Source organism: Ceratina calcarata, unplaced genomic scaffold, assembly GCF_001652005.2.
Source record: "Ceratina calcarata isolate Rehan_Ccalc_2016 unplaced genomic scaffold, ASM165200v1 scaffold189, whole genome shotgun sequence".
Classification (NCBI taxonomy): Eukaryota; Metazoa; Arthropoda; class Insecta; order Hymenoptera; family Apidae; genus Ceratina; species Ceratina calcarata.
The window spans coordinates 400,695-423,078 of NW_017140401.1; the positions used below are offsets into that span (position 1 = coordinate 400,695).

Consider the following 22,384-nt stretch of genomic DNA (forward strand, 5'->3'; position numbering starts at 1 on the left):
GAAAGCCACTATAGTGGTGCATAGTGTCTAAGAGGTTAATAAAGTTAATTATTGTCTCATTTCTTATCATTATCTTATTTTTTATTAAACATGGCGAGCTATACTTGTAAAAGGTAATTCTTTTAATTCGTTTAAAAGATCTTTTGATGACGAATATTGAATTAAATTCTTGCATTTTAATAAAATCAGTAAATGTTCAGACATATTTTAACTCACAGACTTTAAATCACAATTCTTATTAACTTGGTTTGTATACGATAGGAAGATCTGATAGTATGTTGTCGAATAAAACGGGAGAAGCGGAGATACTAAATGCTCCTCTGCTTTTTTGCTGTGTAATAAGTATCTAACAAATACAAACTTATTTCGTTTATATAGCGATACGCACATGTGGAACGTCGAGACGGAGCGATAAAAGTGAATATAGAACGGCGAATCGGGTTAATCGAACTTGAATATCTTCCGTTTACAGACGTCTTGCCAATCGGACGGTCCAGATTATCGACAATTCGTTTTTTGCTAGGTTCAATATTTGAATTGACAATTGTGAAACGCAAAGAGTTGACACAGTTCGTTCTTAGTATCTCTATAAATTCGTACAATACTATTCCATTCTTTTCATGTGGGTGTACAGACTTAATTTCTGTATTTAATAATAAATTAATTTTATTATTAAACGTGGAAAAATTATCGACAATATAAGTGCTCATGGGAGAAGAAATTTCACAAATCACTGATGATATTTCATCCCAGTGTATTTTCTTTATTCAGTTTAGTAAAGATATACATGTAAAATTAAATATTATACGAAAATTTATTTTTTATCTCAGTGAAAATTGTAAATTTTGTTGTATAGTTTTAATTCAGTTTAGTAAAGATATACATGTAAAATTAAATATTATACGAAAATTTATTTTTTATCTCAGTGAAAATTGTAAATTTTGTTGTATAGTTTTAAACTTATTTTAAATTAGAAGTTTCATTGCATATTCCTTTTATGTGGGGTACACCTATTTTTTGTTTTTTCTTCAGAGCAATTAAATATTAGATGAAAAATATGATAATTATTCTTTACGGCGACTCCAGTAAATATTATGATGGTTATTTCAAGTTAAATTGCATTTTTTACATGACGTGCATCTATAGTACTTCAAAGATGAATGCATACATAGATTAAGAATATATTACAATGACCTGAGAAAGTGTTAAAAATAATGTGAGAAATGATCGCAAGATGTGAGCAATGTTTCAAATCCGAGAAGTTGAAACTTCTACTTATTTTCTTTAAAAAAGGATGATTGCAGTTTCTCGAGCAACACGCGTGACCATGGAATCTCGTGGTGCACACGAGCGTGGTTGTTTCGCGTCCAATTTTTCCCTGTCGCAATTTAAATCCGCTTACCATCCGTGGCGCGAGTATTAATTTAAGTTTCAACAAAGTTCACGGCGGGCGCGGGCATCCGCGCGAGAGTACGTCGTCGCGTCGTCGGTGAAAATCCGTCGTCAGCGTTGCTCGGTCCTTTAAATTAAGCGTCGCGGTACATACACCCTCGCTCATAAATCTTACGATACTTCCGAGACTACTAAAAAATCTGATAAATACTCTTCTAAATTGATAATCATCGAACTATTTCATCGAAAAATTATATAATAAGTAAAGTAAATAATAAATACGAAGTACACATACTTCCAATGTCTCAATGGGTTTAGATGTCATCTATGTTTTACAATTTATTTCCTAATGTGTCTGTGGATCTCTTTATTGATGGAACGCATTATGAAAGATCAATTAATAATGTAATAAGACAATTGTTAATCGCTGTACATGTAAATTTTGTAGGAGTTTTCTGTTTCACTAAGTGATGAAATATCCTGACAAAATATACAAATATTTGATTTAATGATAAAAAATAAATATTGCGGATCCAAATATTAATTTCGTCTGTGGTCATTTTTAGGTATCGCCAAGCTCAACCGTGATTAATTGCTTGAATTAAGCGAAACAGCCTGTATATTAAAATTGCAGAGTCATGGATCGAAATCACAGAATATCGAAATTCATGCTCGTTCATCGTTGGATCTCTCCCTCTCATATGGATTGCGACGGAGTTTTTTAAATAGGCACGAAAGTGGACGATTTTCATCGATACGCATCACGAATAATACGTGAAATTCGTTCCCTAGTCGGAAAGCTTGCAGAAACAACAAAGCGTCGCGTCGTCGTTTGAAACGCGTTTATTTTCACTGGGACTAATTCAGCATTCAGCCGGCATAACCACAGGAAAGTATCGATTTTAAGTCGTGCTGAACCGCGTTTTTAACGTTCTATTCAATCGTGTAAACACTCGATCGGTTTCCTTTACCTGACGCTGCGCAGTTTTCAACGATACGTCGGATCTCGAATGTCTGAATACGAAAACGGATGGAAGAGATGCACGTACGTACAGTACGAAAGACTCTCGTTGAATATACGTTAATGTACATAGACTTAATGACGCGTCCATTGTGTTGTGTGTTTTAGTTTTAAGAGATACCAGTCGAATTGAATGGTTGCTCGGTGAATAATGTTTGCTCGTATGTACTACGGTCGAACACCTGAATGGCTATGCACTTCGACTATGCTTACTCCGACCCAATTCCGTTGCAGTTACTCCGTGCTAATAATACGCATTTTCAATTGATTAAAACTTTTAATCTCACTGGGTGCTACAACTTAAAGTTTAAACGACTTGATCAAAAGCAAATTGCATGCGCATTTGAATATCTATTATTCTTGCGTTATAATATTTCTGCAACCATGTGTCACGCCGGGAATCTTGCCGGAAAGTAATTTCGCTGGAAGGCGCCAGGAAACGCATCGATCCGGAACGGTCCGGGCGCGACAATGACTCCGCGAACCGTCGCGACGCGTTTCCGGGCGTAAATACATTTTCGGCGCGGGAAGCTTCTGCTCCCGCGCTATTGTGTAAATGCCCGGTTGGATGCAAATGCGGCGAGAGAAGTGGCCAGGCCAGTCGACCACGCTGCGTTTACCGCAACACGGAATATCGATGCCACCAAAGTTTTCGCCATACGAATTCGCCGAGAGGCTAAACTTTCTCTGAATATTCATCGGGACCGAAAACACGACGACAAAAAATCAAATAAAATTCTGTCGACTCGTATCGTGATGACTCGAGTAACCCGGTCAAAGGTTCTTAACTGCCAGCCAGAAAGTTTATTTTCAAATTTTAACACGAGTTTCACCGTGTAAACTGTGTTAAGGATATGGAACGATATTTTAAAAGATGTGCTCTTACCAGTTTTTAAATCATGTTGTAATAAAATTGCTCTTGTTTCTGGATAGAGTTCGAAATTGTCCTTTTTCATGTACCATGTACAATTGTTTGCGTATTCCATACCAGATTTAACTCATTTTTGTAAAAATATGACATTGGTACATTTTGCACAGAGTCACAGATATATTTTAAATAAATTGGCCATGTCATTTCGCATTGTGACCTTTTTTAACGACAAATTCAAATATAATAACTTGGCAGTTTTCAATGATGATGTTCATCCCTCATTAAAATCATTAAATGAATATGGAAAATGTTTTACTTAAAATATGATTTTATTGGAAGTATTCAGAATTCATTATGTGCGAGAAACAATAATTCGGAATTTGTTGAACTGATTCCCAGTTGTTTTTAATATGAATTATAAATGTATAACATTCAGTTCAAATAACAAGATATTGCTTCGTAAAAATCGTTTCGTTAAAAATTGAATGCATTTCTAAAACGGGGTCAATCTAGCAAAATTACAAACATATTGCATTTAAAGCTAAAACGATTAAAGCTGTTGAGCGCATAACATGTACGGGAGGTGCCTCATAATGGAATGTTAATTAACTATACTGCCATTACATGTTTTAATAGCACGCGCAATGATGCACAGTATTAATTCCATTAAATCTGTGAAAATGGGTTTTCTAAAGTTACTAACTACTTCCATCCCACTTTTGCTAATTAATCAAATCAATTGGTAGAATAAAAAATTTCTTCAAATCACGTTTTAAGGACGAAACAGATTCTTTACTTATTAAGAGAATTTCTACTATTATTACAAGGAAGAGTATCACTTAACAAAACTACAAAAATTGGATATCAATTTAAAAAGTAGAAATTTCTGTCATTATTTAAACATTATGCACATACGTTTTCATGTTACATACGTAATTATACTATGATAAGCAATTTCATATTTTCTTTCTTTCTAAAAAAATGCATAAAATTCTGAGTCTGGTTATGAATATTAAGAGAATGATAAGGAGATCAAAGTCAACCCATTTAATAGAAGTACACAATGAGATACTCATAATAGATAATCCATTAAGAAAAGAAGAAAGCCATTCAGTCCCAATGGTATTCGCGAAAAAGGGAAATGATAACTATCTGGCAGGGGTGGACGAACGGGGAATAGAAATCAGTTGGTGAACTTTCCACACCGCACATGCATTAATCATTTATCGGAATATATATATGAAGGACAAACTTTTTCAATACCGCGTTTCGTTTCAATGGCACAATAATATCATTCCATCTGGCAGAGTTCTTAAGAGCGCCCACAGCTTTTCCTTTTATCCCACTCGTACCCTCTCTTTCCTCGCGGATTTACGGGGTTTCGCCTCCTCGGTTATTACATACCCGGTGGCAAAGTTCACGAATCCAATAAACGGCTGGATACACCTCGAAGAAGACAAATGCTCGCTTCAGATTCCTCGTCACGATCAACGTCGAAAGAAACGAGCCCCCGACCACTTCCCACCTCCTTGGTAATGGAATCTTCGCATTGTCGTTTAGACAAGGAATATCCTTCTTATCGACGTCTTTTGAAATAGAGACGTACACTTCCTCCATTCATAAATAGATGCTTCTATAGAAAAATTTACTGTATGTTTTTGTACATACGTATTAACATGAAGACTGCTTATAACGTATAAAATGTACGGAATATAAAAACATGAATCCATATCGTAATACTTATTGTTGAATGATAAAAGAAACTGCTATGTAATATGCAGGTCTTTACCTAATATCATAAATGTTCTATGTTACACAAAAATCTATATATCTAATGTAAATCTAATCTATCTGTAAATTTAATAATAAAAATCTTATTTGGACGCCATATTGTTCTGGAATCCTCAACATTCTATAAAACCGTGCAAATCTAGACAGAAACCTAAAATTATTTTATTCTCACGGATTTCCAGTTATAAATCTACCGGAGATATTATCAATCTCGTAATAACCTCCTGTTTGCATGTCATCTCTCCTTGAATCTCGAGTATTTGAAAAATCGTGGAAACCATGAAATCTTGCTGCGTTTGTTCGCTGGAAGATGTATCCATGTTTCATTTCGTTCATACAGCAGACGGTTTCGCGGTTTCTCTATCGACCTTCTCTCAATCTCCTTAGCCCGGTATTCCCCAGTGTGCACCTCCGTTCAGAAGTTTCAACACATTTCCGTATGCTTACTGTTTATCAAAAGATGTAGCAAGTATTCCAAATTAGTATTAATTTCAGAAATGAAATCTAAAAGATTCTTTTATTTTTTAATTATGTATATCTTATGATATGCATGTTACTGTTGCTTGTGCACAATTCTTATAAATATTTAAAATCTCCCGTATATTTATTATTATACTTCTCATTAATCTGACAGTTTTTTGTATTGAATAATTAATAGAACAACGATTTCACTGGAAGATTAATGTACATATATAATTTCCGACTTTTAATAAAGAATTTAAGAATGGACTGCAGATTGTATAGAAGAATTAAATATACAGAAAATAGAAACACTCCAAATAATGCATGAAAATATACAAAATACGAAGAGTGAGTGCATATTACGATTCTTAAATGATAAAAGAAATTTCAATTTAACACACATTTGTTAAACCAACAGTCATATGCATATTGCATACAAGTCTTGAGTTGAAGTTTACATTCCTTATAAGTCGTATAATACTTTTCGTATTCTATAAATCCTCCTACCGAAGTGACAACAAACAAAAATATTTTCTTAAAATCAGAATTCTCGATTTGAAAAAAGTTGATTGACACGGCAGCGTGATAACCGAGTAACGAGACCTCGTCACGGGATTGATAGCATGTCCGTCAGATTTTCGTTTCGATCACGCGTGTCTACGCTGTGTGTGGTTGCGAACCTTTGAAAATTTCGTTGTCGCTATTGCCGCCGGATCTGAACCGCAATTCGATTGTCGTCGACCATAGGTATGTAGTACACACGTATACACGCACATACTACTGCGTGCCTATGTACCGCATTCACCAGCACACCGCGCGACTGGATTTCTATTGATGCTGTTTTCTGTGTTAGTGTGTTACATATTACGTCGACGTTTAATCAATGCTCCGCTCGCATGTGTGAACGCGTTACAGGCTGATTGTTGTTACGCACCCGTGATACCAACTTCGATTTCTTTTTGTCCACGTCTACACCGTCGCGTATTCTATATTCTATAGTAATCGAATTATCCTATCGTAGGATTTATTTTGTAATACGTCCGTTTTGTTTTGATGATTCAATTCGAATGTTGTATTCACTGAGATATTAAGACTGTATTTTACTTAAATTAATTTATTGACGTGTATTTTGTATAAATATGTGAATATACGTAATGTGTAGAACTATGCAGAATATCAAAAACTGAATAGTGCTAACACAAAGCTTAATGTCAAGACAGAAATATAGTCATAAATTCAATTCAATTATATCTGATTGTTTAAACGTTTTTATATCGCATAAAAATCGGTAGTCTAACAACTGGATTACTTGACCTGACGTACACTGTCCGGAACCTCGTTTGGCTTTACTGACACGCATAATCAATCGCGTTTCAGACCCTAATTTAGCTTATATGCATGGAATACATAGCGCACATGAATAGGTGTACATGTACACGCGCATTCAATTAAGTCATGGCTCGAGTAACTCGATATCTCATTCAACGATGCGATTTACAGACCGATCATCGTCCTGCGGAATTCTCGTTTCTGCTGACGCCTCCTTCGTCCAGGATCGTCCGGCACTCCAAGTATCTTAACACTTTGTTGGGTATGTCCAAGTTTGCGGTCAACTAGGTGTCGATCACCGCCACCGTTACGCGCGAACAATGCACCCTACCGTGTCTTCAGTCAGACCGTGAAGCAAATAGCAAAGGAATAGACAATATACAGTGCTCTCCGCTTGACTAGCCTAACGTAAGCTCATGAATTAATAGATGATATTAATTTTTATTTATATGCACAGTTGGAAACTATGTTACTCTTGAAATATGAAATGTAAGAGACTTCCACCTTTCATATGAATAGCTTCAAGTGCTTATCAAAGAAGAGAACAATTCTACTCATTTTACCAAATCTAATCATTTTACATATTTATGATATGCATATTTACGTGTCTGGTTATTTCATTCACATCACATGTAATTTTCTATGAAAAACTAATTTGGGATATTTAAATAAACAATAATGTGTAGTTATAGTTTCAAATAACTGTCTGGAAACAAAGATAGAATCGATGGAATCACCTATGTGATGTACCCATGTGGAACTACTATAGCTTAATAAGAAGCTCATTGTTAGTTAGTTAGTTTGGTCATAAAAGTATCCCGAGGAATCCTCGTCTCGAATTATCACTTGAAACTTTAAAATACTCTCCTATCACAATTTTTTATAATTTATGACTATATGTAGGTGATTCCGTTTATTATTGAAAGATGTCATTTTAATATTTCAACAATTGTTCATTATTTAAATCCAGATTAACTTCTCAATAGTTTTGTAGATTATCCCACACTTCAGACAGTTGCTCAATAAAAATTCGTTTCTCTCGAGATCGATGTCACTCGATGCTCGATGGGAGTAAGTTAACTCGCAAACTCCTTGCGACCCATTCCCGAACAGTTCTGTCTTATCTTTTTCGGCGATTGACCGCGCTATCTTTGCACCCTACGCGTTCTCCAGGTGAAAAGGTTTCGATGAAGGTGGCCATTTACTTCGTCGAAGCTTTTTCGGCTCAACCCACAAACTTGCAACTTTCATCCCAGGTGCGTCAGAAAGACCTCGCACACACGTACGTTGGAGTTACACGTGCGCGAGACAGATCGACTGTGCGAATTGGTGTTATACGTCGGGCGAAAGCGATCCGCAACGACGAAGCTTGCCTCGTTACCCTTGTGTTTGCCTCGGTCCCTGTCAGTGATAACGAGATGAAGTCGTTGCAGCGTGCACCGTCGACCGAACTTGCTTTTGCGTGCGCCATTTCGAAAATTCATCGAATCTTCTCTCTCACTCTCTCTGTCTCTCTTCCCTTCTCATCTCTATCTCTATCCCTATTTCCATTTTGATGTCGACAACTGGAAATTGCAATTTCATTCGTCGACTTGTAGAATTGTATCAAATCAACGAAACCAGAACTACGTAAAAATTTGTACGAAAATTTAGCAAGTTCCCATGATTTTTACTATCCAATACTCATTCATCTAATCTAATATTTATTACATCAATTATTTATCGCAAATTTACACTTCTTATATGAAAATTATCGAATTTATTTCAAACAGGTATAACAGAATCAACAAAGCTATGATAGAATAAATTTTTTTTATCTTAGACTACTATTATTTATACGTCTTGTCTAAATACATAAAATCATGCATGAATTGTTTAAAAAAAAACAAAAGGATGCTGCAAATACTCTGAACTACTATTCTACGAGACCAAAGGTCGCAAGGGACCAGAGAAGCTCAAAAGCACGGAAAGCCAGCGATGCGTGCAGCTATCCACAGACTTCTGCATTGCGGCTTTTCAATCGCACAGTTTAACCGTCGTAGATTACACGGAATTAAAAAGAAATCTCTAGGGCTTTTAATATGCCCGAAACGTTCCACTTGTTACAATTATTCCCTATTTGTCCTACTTGCTTTCCATTCTTTTCATTATTAATCGTCTCTTGTTTTTTTCTGCTTTATTTGCACACACCTATACATCAATCAGAAGACATATTACAGAACTATTAGAGTAACACGTGTGTGGATTAGTATATGTATGTATCCAACGAAATTTCAATTTTCAGATTTCTGTAACAACAGATTCTAATGTAAATAAATTGGCAAGTTTAAAGGCTACTCATTTTCAATTGAAATTATGAAATGAAAATTGCATTCTTTTCGTTGTATAATTTTATTGAAACTGTAATTGTATGATTTGTTATGTGGTCATGAGTATATATAATTTATTTCATTATTTACTGTAATCTTTTAATTTTCTAATTATTCCCAGTTTCGAATAATTATAACACTTTTTTATAACCAATAAACTCTTGAAAGTGTCTTAAACCCTAAAAACAAAGAGGCAAGTCTCATTCCCATTGTATATGTACATCTTGCTCTACTTAAACGCGACAGCATCGTATAAAAAACTTGTCCCATAATGAACATAATAACCTCTTCGCGCATTAACCCAGAAAACCAAAGTGAAGCTGCAGATGAATTATCAAAGCGTTGGAATCTGTTGACAACCGTTTCATCCACTTTGGAGTAATCATCTTTACGAGACGCAGCGCGCGCAGATAGTAACAAGCAATTTACACGGTCTTTGAGCTCGACAATCAAAGTAAGAACCCGTAAAAAGCAATCGAGTATCCGTCGCGAGTGGAAAAGGCTGCTACACAGTGATAATTCGTCTCGCGGCCTTTCTAATGAAAACCCGTCCTTTTTTCTCTCTCTCTGTCGGAACCGGATAAAGGGTCCGGACATAAAGGTACACGGTCTTTGTGACGCGGGGGATGAAACTCGCCGCTGACAATTTTTATTCGAGCCGACACGCACATAACTGGCACTTCCACTCGACGCGGCTGCTCTGCAACTGCGGTGAAACAAAGAAGAACCTCTCCGGGGAAGCCGGTTATATAAGTTCCTACTCGACGGCAAATGTGATTATATCGATCGTCATTGTGCGAACACAAAAAAATCGCATAATGATGGATTTGAATGAGCCAAGACTCTTTCTTCAATCCTAAGTGACGTAAATTCTGTGATAGCTACTGCAGGATTTACAAAGTCATTAGTAATTTTGCAGACTTCATGTTCGATGACGTTTCAATTAATATCGAATAAATAACAAAAATAGTTAAAAACGTCGTTTTCCTTTCCTTCTTTCATTCTACGTTTCATAGGAAGAATGTAAATATTAAAATGCGAGGAAGTTCAATTTAAACCGAGAACGAAAGAGAAAATGAGATTTCACGGAGCTTTAATGGATCTTCGCGCTTCGCGGAAACATTTGCATTCCTCGATGGTATTTTGCATCCCTCGCGTCGCGTCTCAACGCCTGCATACGTGTGATTCCTCTTGTCACATATGGATAGGTACGGGCATATCGTGTTTATTCGAATCTTCTTTCCTTTCTGCGATATTTTTTTACCCCATGCATTTCTATTCTTCTTAATCCCTAGAAGTTTAACACAGTAATTGTTTATAGCCTACCCTAAGGGCTTTATACATTTATAGGCATGAAAAATGTGAAAATGCATATAAAGAATGCGTATGATGTATAAAAATGTATGAAATATTGCGTATTACAATGCTTCAATGGGGAATGATATTTGTTCTAATTAATGCCACAAATGCTTTATATTGCATGACAATCCGCAGTATAAAAGGAATTAAAAAAAAAATCACTTAATACAATTAATACGTAAAGTGGTTTCATTAAAAAAAAATCAAGAATAATCGATACAATCGAACGAGGAAAGATTAAATAATAGAGGAAATTAAACTCAGAAGTGAGAAGTTTCTTGGTCTCGATTAGGTACACGTTGGATTATCGCGTTCGTAAATAGAAAGTTCATTTCGATCCATCCGATAGGAAACAAAACGAGGATACAATAGAACGGTAGTGGCTCAACCAACAACTTTCAAGTCTAAGCTATCGAGAACCGATATGATCTTTTATCTAGCCATTAGCAAAGCCTGGAAGTAGACGTCGATAAGATCATTGAATAACGGCTAGTTTTGTCCTGTAATTAATTCCTTATCTGATGAATTTGTTCACATTAGGTATTTCGGTTTTCAGTGATTTACCATTACAGTGGGAATTTTTATAAATAGTTTTTAATACATGAAATGTACACTGTGATTTTTTCTACTTTTTAAGAGTAACGATTTGTATTATTTCGACGTGTTTTGTAAATTCTTTCACGTTATATCCAAAACAGAAAATTAGGTAACAATTTAAATTATAAAATAAGAAAACTCGTCCTCTTAAAAGAGATCATTGACTATTACTTTTTTATTCATTCTTATGCTTTTAATTCGACATGTTGAGAGGCGTGTTAACAAGTCGTCCTGTAAACTTCGATAGGGAGTAAAAGGAGTAAATACGGGTCAACCGGTTCGCGTTTAACTTTCCGGTTCGCCGGTACGATTTCATTCGACGGTGGAACTGAGGCAAAGCAAAATGTATTCTAAGCGCCGTCAAAGTTTCCCGGACAGTAGATAGGATCAAAAGGGCTTAGCGAAAAGGAAGAGACGTGTGCGTGTGTGCACGCTTCGTCGATTGTTCGGAATCTTTGACCCGTGCCACTACCGTGGAAAGAAAATGATTCGAGCTCTCGGTGACAAACGAAAGACGGAGTAATTATAAACATATGCCCGTTTTCTAGATTACCAGTGTTCCGTGGACACACGTGCCGTGTCAATAAGCACGCTACTCTTTGAGGATACATTCATCAGCAGTCCAGAGCACTGAAGAGTAACCAATTTCGGTGAAGCACGCTCTGGTGTTCTTGCTTTTCTATTCGGGTCAGAGTTACCAGTGGAATTTTCGCTTCTTTGAAATTCAAATACTTCGCTCGCATTGTTATTCGGTTTCAAGAATATGTTGGCGGAAATTGACGAGAGAAATACTTCACTGTGTCCTATTACGAATGTGTTGTCAGAATCTTTAATATGTTCTCAGTTTTTACTTTTATAAGTAAAAACATAAATTATCATTTCGTACATAGTATTCCTTCGATAAGTGAATGAAACAGTTCTACAGACTTGTGAGTGTAATTGATGTGATGTTCAGTCCCGATTGAATATCTAGACACGATATAATTTCGATACTTGCTTACGATATACTTAAGTAAAAAATGAATTATTAGCATTTTTCATATATGAACAAACACAATTCAAACTATTAAAAGGTAAACTTAATTTTGATTATATTTTTCGCTCAGAAACGCATTTCTTCTGAAAAATTGGTACAAGTTATTTCCATTAAAGTATTTTCTATTATTTTCTATAATTTTTCCCCATCTTTCTGTTAATTTGGCAATACAAGCGCCTCGAAGCAATCCATTCATCGACCCATTTTCGCACTTCTTCGACTTTTCGAAATCGTATACCAGCCAGGCCGTGCTGCATCAATCTGAGCAAGTGGTAATCAGAAGGTGCTATGTCCGGTGAGTACGCTGGGTGTGAAAAGATTTGCCATTCGAGCTGGAACAGTGTTTCCTTGACAGTTTTTGCAATATGTGACCGAGCGTTATCGTGCCAAAGAATGCCAAAGAACTTTGCGTCTATTACTCACTATTGCTGATCTTTTTCGCAACAATTCGTAGTTCAATTTGTTCAATTGATGTTTGTAGACATCAGCGTGTAACTTGTAAATCAGTATGTAAACAACGAATAAATCATTAACAATGGAGAGAAAATTGCCATATGTTGTAATGTCAAAACTATCAATTACGACAATTTTCAGCAATAATTATAGTCATTACCTTCTACAATAGATGTTACGTACACTGTTCAAAATTAAGTTTACGACCTAATATATTGTAGCGACTTCGATGCTAACATGCTGTTGTCCAGGGATAGAAAGGCCAGTTTAGGATTTACAATTTCTGAGAGAGAATATTAGATAAATAATTCTACTCTCAACCACGATTTGCAAATTGCGGGGTGAGCTTTATTAATTCACAAACGCCTACACACGTGGCGAACTTCGATCTAACTCGGCTACAAATCTCTATCTAACTGAACCGTTGGCTTCTCCAGGGTGTTACTCTCCTGCCCTACACAAGGTCAGGGAACTCGTTTTTCCTGGTAAAGAAACAATAAAGTTTAGTCAAAATACCAGGCCCGAAGAAAGTTGTTTACGATCTTCTCAAGGGTTAATCCTTGCGCGAGTGACCACCAGATCTGTCGCTGACAAGCGTCACGCAGATCCCTACAATAAAAATCCTAAACTGGCCTTTCTGTCCCTGACAAGGGCATGCTAGCGGTAAAATCGCTACAATATCACTGTCATTTTAATCAGAAGAATCTCACGAATACGTTAAACAGTTTTGATTGAAAAAGAAAACAAGAACAAAAAGTAATTGCATTATTAATATTATTATTACTATTCGATACACAGGTTTTAATCTTGTATTCGATGCACGATCTCTCGTTCTCTTACGCGCTGTCCCTTTCTACGTCTGAGATTTCGGGAAAACGTAATCACACAAGATATGAATACCTACAAGGCATGGTCAATTGGGAGTATAGATGGGGATGCGTTAAGTAGTATGAACGTATTATGGTCCGCCGAGTTACTGTGACTACTGCACTAACAATAAGTGGAGAGAGCTATTAGAGTAGGGGGAAATGAATTGGCCATGTCTGACCTACATGATGATCGTGACTCTTGATTACAAATACAGTCGTCGAAGACCTCACATTTATAAAAGGAATACTGCGCGCAGATAGGTGGTATCGATTTGCTGATGCCAAACGGTGAACGGAAAATTGCGGATGCGTGTCATGGATGGCCGCTGCGGTGCGGTCGCGGCACGGGTGACAAGAACCGAGAAACAGGGGGTGGACGCGCCGTTACACCGTATCCCGGGTACGGGTTCGGGTACAGGTACCAACGGCGCGGTGGTGCCCGCTTTCCGCCTAGCCGCCGATTTGATGCATGGATACCAGTTTGCCACACTCCTCGCGCAATACTGCATATTGGCTGGTATCGGGCGATCCATCATACCGCAAGACACCGGCACATCGCTCATTCGCCTTAACGCTCCAGATGCTGTTGCCAACTTCGAACGCGCTTGCTTGTACTAGACGAGGTTTCCTCTGTATACCTGCGTTCATAAGTCTTAGAATATATTCTAAAACAGATAAAATAAGAATTGGCGTCTAACAGGTAAAGTTACCTAAATATCATTCAGCGATTCCACTATGAAACCTACTATGCACCGGTCAAATAAATGTTTTTAAATTCCGCTGCACGAAATATAAGGAAAACGAAATTTGCTTTGTCATCTTATCAAAATTGTAATTATTATTTAATCTATTACCAACAACACTAAATTGCACTCAAATGCAACATATGTCAATACAGTACAATAATATAACACATGTCGGTAGATTTAGTGTTCACGAGACATTACATTGTATGCTTAAGTTACTATGACAAACAATCAGTAAGTACTTTCTTATCGGGTCTTATCCTTTCTAAGGTGTGAAATCACCCTTTGATTACTAACGATGACTATTTAATAATAGATAAAATAAATATTTATATTATATTATAAAGAATTTATCTTTAACCAATAAAAACTTCTTCGAGAGGTTTAAGAATCGCAAAGTTTGAATCAAATATGACGTACACCATCTTTATACACTATATAATTCATTATCAGATTTCCTGATAATCAATAAGACTTACGAACAGAGATGTATATTCCCATGGAAAGATGAGCCGGAATGACGTTTAAGTGACTGAAAACGCGGGGGTGGGTTCGAGCATCATGGTTCCGCGTTTCGCTCGTTGCCGGAAGTAGAACGCATCCATAATTCCCGAGGTACTAAGACGGTGGAACTACAGGGGCTACGGGACGCGCGCCTCCGTGCCGGCAGTGATGTTCGCTCGTCTTGAGATTACGGGATATTAACTATCGGAAGGGGCGTCATTTCGTGAGCTGCTTGCCTAAGAGCTTTCTAATCACTCCTTATCTGTTCACTTTTATGTAAAATCGTCTTATTTTATAGTCTCAATTCAATTATTATTGTTAAGTCAATTCTTGTCATTTAGAGGTCTCACTTGTGACTATTACGTATGTTTTTTTATTGCATAGAATGTTTGTTCCACTTGTCTGTAACATAACTTCATCGTTGCTGTTTTAATATATTGAAGTCGATTTTTTTAAAGAAAAAAAATTATTTAAAGTAATCTTGATGAAATTTCTAACTTATTTTTGTCAGTTATTTTATACAATCATAAAATCTGCAGTTTACTACACTGAATAAATGAAGCTAAATAAACAATAAATAATCCATTGAATTAAATAACAAATCACAGCTTAGAGTGACGTTACGTTCATTTGAAATTCACACTAAATAAAACTTTGCTTCTCGTGATTACTATCAACTGAGCGAAAGTTTTGAAAACTGAGAAATCGAGCTTCGACCTGAGAAAAATACAACGCTGCGATTATACTCGTGATAAGCCAACGGAACGGGGCTAAAGCTTCCATTGCTGGTTACTTTGAATTCGCCAGGGTTAATTGCGTACCTTGCGATATCTACTAATTGTAGCACGTACGCAAGGAGTTCGTTTTAATAATACCATTGCTGATTGCCCACGAGCTGCTTGCAGTGATTTTAATGGACACCTCCTGTTACCGAACGTCTTTTACATATACTAATAATTGTTGAGAAAAACAAGAATGTGATTGCGTTTAGAAGAGTTATAAAAATTACAAGGTCGTGTGACGTAATACAATTGTTACGAATAATACGCAAAATAAAACATTTTTAACAGTAAGATAAAAGGATTTCTTTTATTTAATTGTTGCAATGTGTACTTCTCATATTTTATATAATAGCCCTTATCTGCTCATCCAATTTTTTATAAATGCACAAAATGCACAGTTCTGTTACAAAGAATTATGAACCAGTGACTATTTTATAATGTTATCAATTTTTATGGATTAATCCTCAGATATTTTGCGCAAATATGTAATGAATATAGTAAACAATCTAGATTAAGCGATATGAGCATGTAAATGTCGATAAAATGTTAGAAGCGATAGTACTTGGATCTGATTTAATGAACCAAAGCAAGTTCGGGTAGTCATGGCCTTCATAATTACAGTTACAGGATCTAAAGATGTATATTGCATTTCTATATTCAAGATTAATGAGAGGAGCCTGACGTTATAGTATGTCCCAAGGAAACCAGAAATTTTAGCTACAGTGTTTATTAATAAATTGATGCCTTCAGAGGGCACAAATAATATGTATATGACAATGAAGACTCACGCGTCATGTTTTAGAAAAATTCCTACACATGTTAGTATAAAAAACTGTCTGCTGCATTCTTGCCAAACTTCGCCATTAATAATCAATTTCGTATCAATTTTACTGTCTTTTCCTATTTTGTATTAACATATATTTAAAGTATTTTAACATGATGAAAAATCATTTCCTTTAATTTGGCATTTTTAACATTAAGACGCCCCGTAGATTATGAATATGTTGGATTTAATTGTAAAATACACATTTATTGCTTGCTTTAGGACTGGCCCAAATCAGCTTTGTGTAATCAACAATATAAATTACGCAAAAGTACATTGCCTTTAGATATGCTATAAAGATATTTAGTTACTTTCATTTCACATCGTAAATACCATGAAAAATAGAGTTAATAAAATAACAGGTTCTTAGATCTGTACGATTGTATACAAAATACTATAAAGTACTTTTGGAAGATCAACTGTTTAAAATACCATTTTTACGGAATATACAGAAACCAAATCAATCGCTTAACTGATTCAAAAGAGAAAGAGCATCACTTACCGAAAAGTTAACGTCGTCAGCGGCCGATAACTCTTGTGACTATTGACATCGTGCATGGGCGTCCCCCAGAAATCATCTTTCAGAACACTAGTCCACGGTGTCTGCGCGAGCACGTCCTTGTTCCTCACTATCGCGGGAATATCGTCGTGCACGAAATCACCACTTAGTGCGTTTAAGTAACAACCGACGGCGACTAATGCGACGGTCGCGTAAATGCACCAGTCCGGCAGTTCGCTTCCACCGTTGCATCCGCTGCGACCTCTCTTGCCTTGACAACAGCAACCGTTGTAACCGTTGTTGTTGTTGTTGTTATTTCGTCGTCTCATGGTTCACCAGGCGAACGGCTCTGCCGTGATCGAGGATAATAATTCTTCTCATGAAGCTAGTGCACCGCTATCTGAAGTTATCGCGGCGAATCCACCGTGTCCACCCGATCGTCGGTCGCATCTCAAACACGACATCGACCTTGCACTGTTCATTTCATTCGCAACGCTAATAACCGAGTAACTAGTGCAAATATTCTCATCGATGCGATAGTATCGTTTGTTCAACGTGATAGTATTTGGTATTAAACGAGGAAGCGAAACGTCTCAGAGTGATCACGTTCGAGCAGATACATAGAAAGAAAAATGCGAGTTGTTATTTCTTCATCCTGGAGACTCGAAACCGGTCGCTCTTCCATCTACTCGAAACGGTGCTACTTCGAGCTTGATAAATGACTGCGGGGGTTCATTATTTACCGAGCATCGTCCAATGTGTCCTCTAAAGAGAAACGGGTTTCGCGCTAGCTGATTGCTCTTCCGCAGATAGTTCTCGCGTGGCGCTGGATTGTCCCCCAGGGTGGACACTCTCTTCCTTCCTCCGACTCTTCCTTTTCCTCTAACAGCTCGTTACGGTCACGGGATGGTAGATCGTCGAATCTACGCGGACGATTCGACCTCGATTCCGGTCACCGATCGAAATTTCAACCGAACCACGATACAACACCACCGTTCGCGCGAACAAAGGGCTCGAAACGAGCTCGCGTGCATCGGTCGTTGAAAAACCGCGTTACAACTCGAAACCGAAGTGTTCCACCATCTATGCAATTGTTCTTTGTGGTAATTCCCGTGCGAATATAACGGACGTTTCAATCGACGCACTGCTTTCCCTTACCAATGATCATTTACTTATATCAAAGCGTTCTTGATAATAGACCGTTTGCTTATCTCGATGCATTCTTTTACGAGCGAACGATTCTTTTTTTTTCTAAAATATCGTCGACGACGTTAAAATGAGATATCAATGCTGCAATTGAAATACGTAACCACCCTCTCTCTTGATTCCGCACGACGCGACACGACGATTTTTTTCTGCGGAATCTTGTGAAATTATGGGAAACGAGAAACGACAGTAACACCCGTACATCGAAGCGACAGCACCCGCCCGCGAGAGAGGGAGAGCGGCAGTATGACCCAGATACACGTTGTCGTGGTTGGAGCCCTCTTCTATTGCCGCGACTCTTCTATGCATATACACAGATTTATACAACCCGCGGTGTATCTGGCCAGAGGCGAGCACCTTCGAATTCCCTGCAGTGCCGTCCCTGTTTCTTCCTTTCTTGGTCTTCTTTCTGTAAGCTTTCACCTCCTTCCTTCGCTGCCACAACTCTGTGACCTTTCACCCTCGCCGCGTTTTGATCCAGCTACGGTCTCCGCCCATCGAAACAGGTTCAGTGACACCTTTTAATTACACATTTGATCTTGCAACTCTATCTGAACGACAGTTAACAACCGTTACAATCTTATGTACTTTGTGCAACTATTCATCAGATTGTTCACACGTTTCAATGGCCGCTTGGTAAGTACAGTTAAAATAGATTTACACGGGCTTTGCAAATCTTTGAATGCATCATCACCAACAAAATGTACAATTATTCTCGTACGATCTTATTGCTGATACAAACTCTCAATAGTGAATGGATGAAACTTCACAGACGGATATCTCACGGTCACGCACGGAATTAAAACACACTTCGCGACAACCCGAGATTCGCTTGGACGAACAAATCGCGAAATGCGGGGCTCACCGTCGATTATAACTTCGAACAAGTTTCCGCGGTGACGGCAAGCGCAAGACTAACGGCCGACGGCATCCGCCCGGTTATAAGTATACTCAGCGCACTCTGGTCCGCAAAGCTGCGCCCGCGCATCAGCCACCCCCAGACATTTTCCCTTTTGCCGTCGACTGTTGCCTGTCTCGCTACGTTCTCACTCTCGCCCTTCAACCGCACCAGCTTCCCGTGTTTGTTTACGTGCGTCTTTTCTCCAAATCACGCCGGTTACCGTAGAGTCGGCAAAATTTCATAAACAAGACTGGTAGATGACTCAGCATTAACTAAAGATGGCGGGTAAAAATGATGGCGATAATTTTTCACAGTGATTCATGATTTTTGTGATCATTTCTGATTGATATATAAACTGCAGAATTTGGTACTTGAGCGCCACACATGAGTCGTGTAATTTCAAAGTAATAGGTGAAACTATAGACCAGAGGTGGAGAACCTTTTTAACACTAGAGATTGACATTTTGTCAGATCTCAACATTTCTCGGATATCCTAGTTCATTCGATAGAGAAAACCTAGTTTAACAGGATATTTTTCTTTTTTTTTCGGGCATCGTAGCAACCTGTATCATTGCAGCAGTGGAGGCACTTTTTTTTGGCGTTTCGGGAGATAGCACATAACTCGGTCGCCTTTCGTTATTTTTGTACCAAAAAATAAATTCGTTCATACTTCAATCATAGGCAAATATATCCATAAAGTTTAAAAACATTCCATGGACTACTTCTTTTAAAAAAATTTCCAAAAATTACCTAAATTTCGGGCGATCACACTGGGTAGGCCTCTAAAAAAACATACGTGTCTAATAATGGAGCCTGTCAAATTTCATTAAAATCGGAGTTTGACCGCCCGAATCCTTCCCTGGTAAATTTTAAAAAGTATTTTTCGTAATAAAGTAGAAATAAAGAAGAGTATTTCGTCCATGTATAAGAGAAAGGTGGCCATTTAAATCGGGAAAAAGGATGAAGTAACGCGATGGTTCTTGGTTATTGGATTTCTAAACGCGCATCCGGGATTATCGAACATCGCGTAGCGAATCGGCGTGGTGGCACTCGAATCAGCAAACGTAATGACGATACGAGCTCGTTATGAGGACGATGACGCGATAACGAGCTCGTCATGGGGCGGTTTGGCAAAGCGTTACAAGGACGCCGGCATTTCATCGTCCACGTTCGTTTCCATAATATTCCTCGTCTATTGACGATTCGTCCACGGGAACCGCTCGGACCGCGTTTAAGTACATTTTCAGAGGCGAAAGTCGAATCACGTTCACGATAACTATGATCGGTACTATAAAATAAACGATTGTTTGCTGGAATATAGACTTTAATGAGGAAAGGCATTAACTAAAGAACTGGAGTTGTTCTTAAAAGAATATATTATCTATGGCATGAAAAAATCTTTGTTACACAGTTTTATATATAATTTTTATATGATAAATGTTATTTTATTAAAATGGTTGATACTTTATTAAATTCAGTAATTTATCATTGTTACTATTGCACATGTACACTGAATTATGGTTTGGTTCACGACTTTTGTCGATTTACCGTTGGACAGAATCAGATTTGATCGGTCACAGAATTCCGTGCTGTCAAATCGACAACGCTTTATCATTCGGACGATTTTCCGAGAACTAAACATCACCGGTTCGACGACGCGATATCGTACGCGTTGACGGTCAATCTTTTAATCCTGCGTGCACGCAATGCGCTCGTAACTGAATAACCGCACGCTGATTTCTGTTATGAAAAATCGACGAAATTAATACCGGTGACTGAGATACCGATCACCCTTTGAATGACTGTTACAGTGATTTTGTTCATTACCAATTTCAGCTGTTCTTTTTAACTTATTTTTTAGCATATATTCATTAATATGACATAACGTAACATATATAATAACACAACAACTGATAATAAATCCTTTACACCTTTTCAATTCTAATGTTTAATATATTATGATTAATAATAATACAACTCAAATAGTGTTCATTAGGAATACTATTTGTTCTCGTCTTAACTTAAATTTGACGTTCATTTATCCTGCAGTTTATAGTTTACTTCCTATACCCTGTTTGTGAGGTTTAATAAAAAATCATGTCTGTGAATAATTCCCATTTCGAAGCAGTCTCCACTTTCTCGGACTCTACTGTTTAATAATTCAAGGCAAATAGTGTTCATTAGCGATTAACAAGGCAGCCACCCTCGTCCATTTATTCACGTGGTCGCCTTTCCGACGTCGCATCGCATTTAATAATGCATCCGAGCGACGTTAGCGAGTACACGTCCCGTGGGGTAGCGGAAGGTCCTCCGACGACCGTGAAAAGGTGTCGGTGTCTGGTATCGCAAACGCAATTGCGCCACGGCGCGAACCTTTTGGAAGCCAAACGGCAAGAAAAAGGACGCGATGGCAATTTCAGCAGCACGGATGCTCGTTTCGTTTTAAGCGTAACCGCAGTGCGGTTCAAAGTTTTGCGTTCGCGCGGTAGGGCAAGATCCGATTAGGAAGCAGATGGACACGGAATTAACATCGCAAGTAGTCGACGTCAATCCACTGCCGCGATTATCCAGGGATCCCATGAACAGATTATTAATGGAAATCTAGATGTCCTCTGCTGTTGCTCTGTATTTCTGATCATTTATTTATTATACGTTATGTATTTCCGATTAGTAAAGGATTCATGTATAATATAGAAAACTGGTATAAGAATGTGCATAATCTCCAAGAACGTTTGGAATATTTAAAATTAAATGCACATTATCATCTTTATACTGTCATTCAAATTGTCATTACAAATTTTTCATTTTGTGTAACATATTGTCTACTAATCATATTCATTCACTATTATGAATATAAATTCATAATAACATAATGATATTATTCCTTGAAAGCGGACAACGAATTCAGCATCATGTTTTAACCAAATTCGTTAATCAAAGTGCCAGGCAAAAGATCAAAGTGTGATTACCGTGGAGAACCACGCGAGCGTTCAACGGAGAAACACAACGAGCAGGTTTCATCAAAACATAGCAGGGATGGGGAGATAGCTCAGTCGGCCGCAATGGGAACTTTCTGGACAATCAAAGGTGGCGAGCGTTCGGCCGGTCGGAAGGGAAGCGCGAGAGGGAGCGTATATTTAATTAATGTAGTCGTCGTGGACACTAGGATAGACACAAAGTGTACACATCGCAGGAACAGGACTATTCTTGCGACGGTGAAGTGTGAGTTGCCGCATACACGAACGCGATCCTCGTTTGTATGCATACAAGCTGTCGAATTCGCCGCAAAACTCGTGCATTTGGTGCATTCGCGAGAGCGATTCGGGTCGAGAAAGGCGGCGTCCGCAATTTCCGGTAATGTCGTACGAGATCGC

The 22,384-nt window shown here is 37.8% G+C and overlaps 1 protein-coding gene across 1 annotated transcript in view; it reads right to left on the minus strand.

Moving 5' to 3' along the window:
• Positions 1–19,020, minus strand: part of LOC108621945 (transmembrane and TPR repeat-containing protein 1) — a 258,139-nt gene extending 239,119 nt beyond the window's left edge. The window contains exon 1 of the mRNA XM_018019556.2: positions 16,907–19,020. Within this exon, the coding sequence (XP_017875045.1) occupies positions 16,907–17,232 (326 nt within the window). The 5' untranslated portion in view covers positions 17,233–19,020. The remainder of the gene's footprint in view (positions 1–16,906) is intronic.
• Between the last annotated feature and the right edge of the window lie 3,364 nt (positions 19,021–22,384).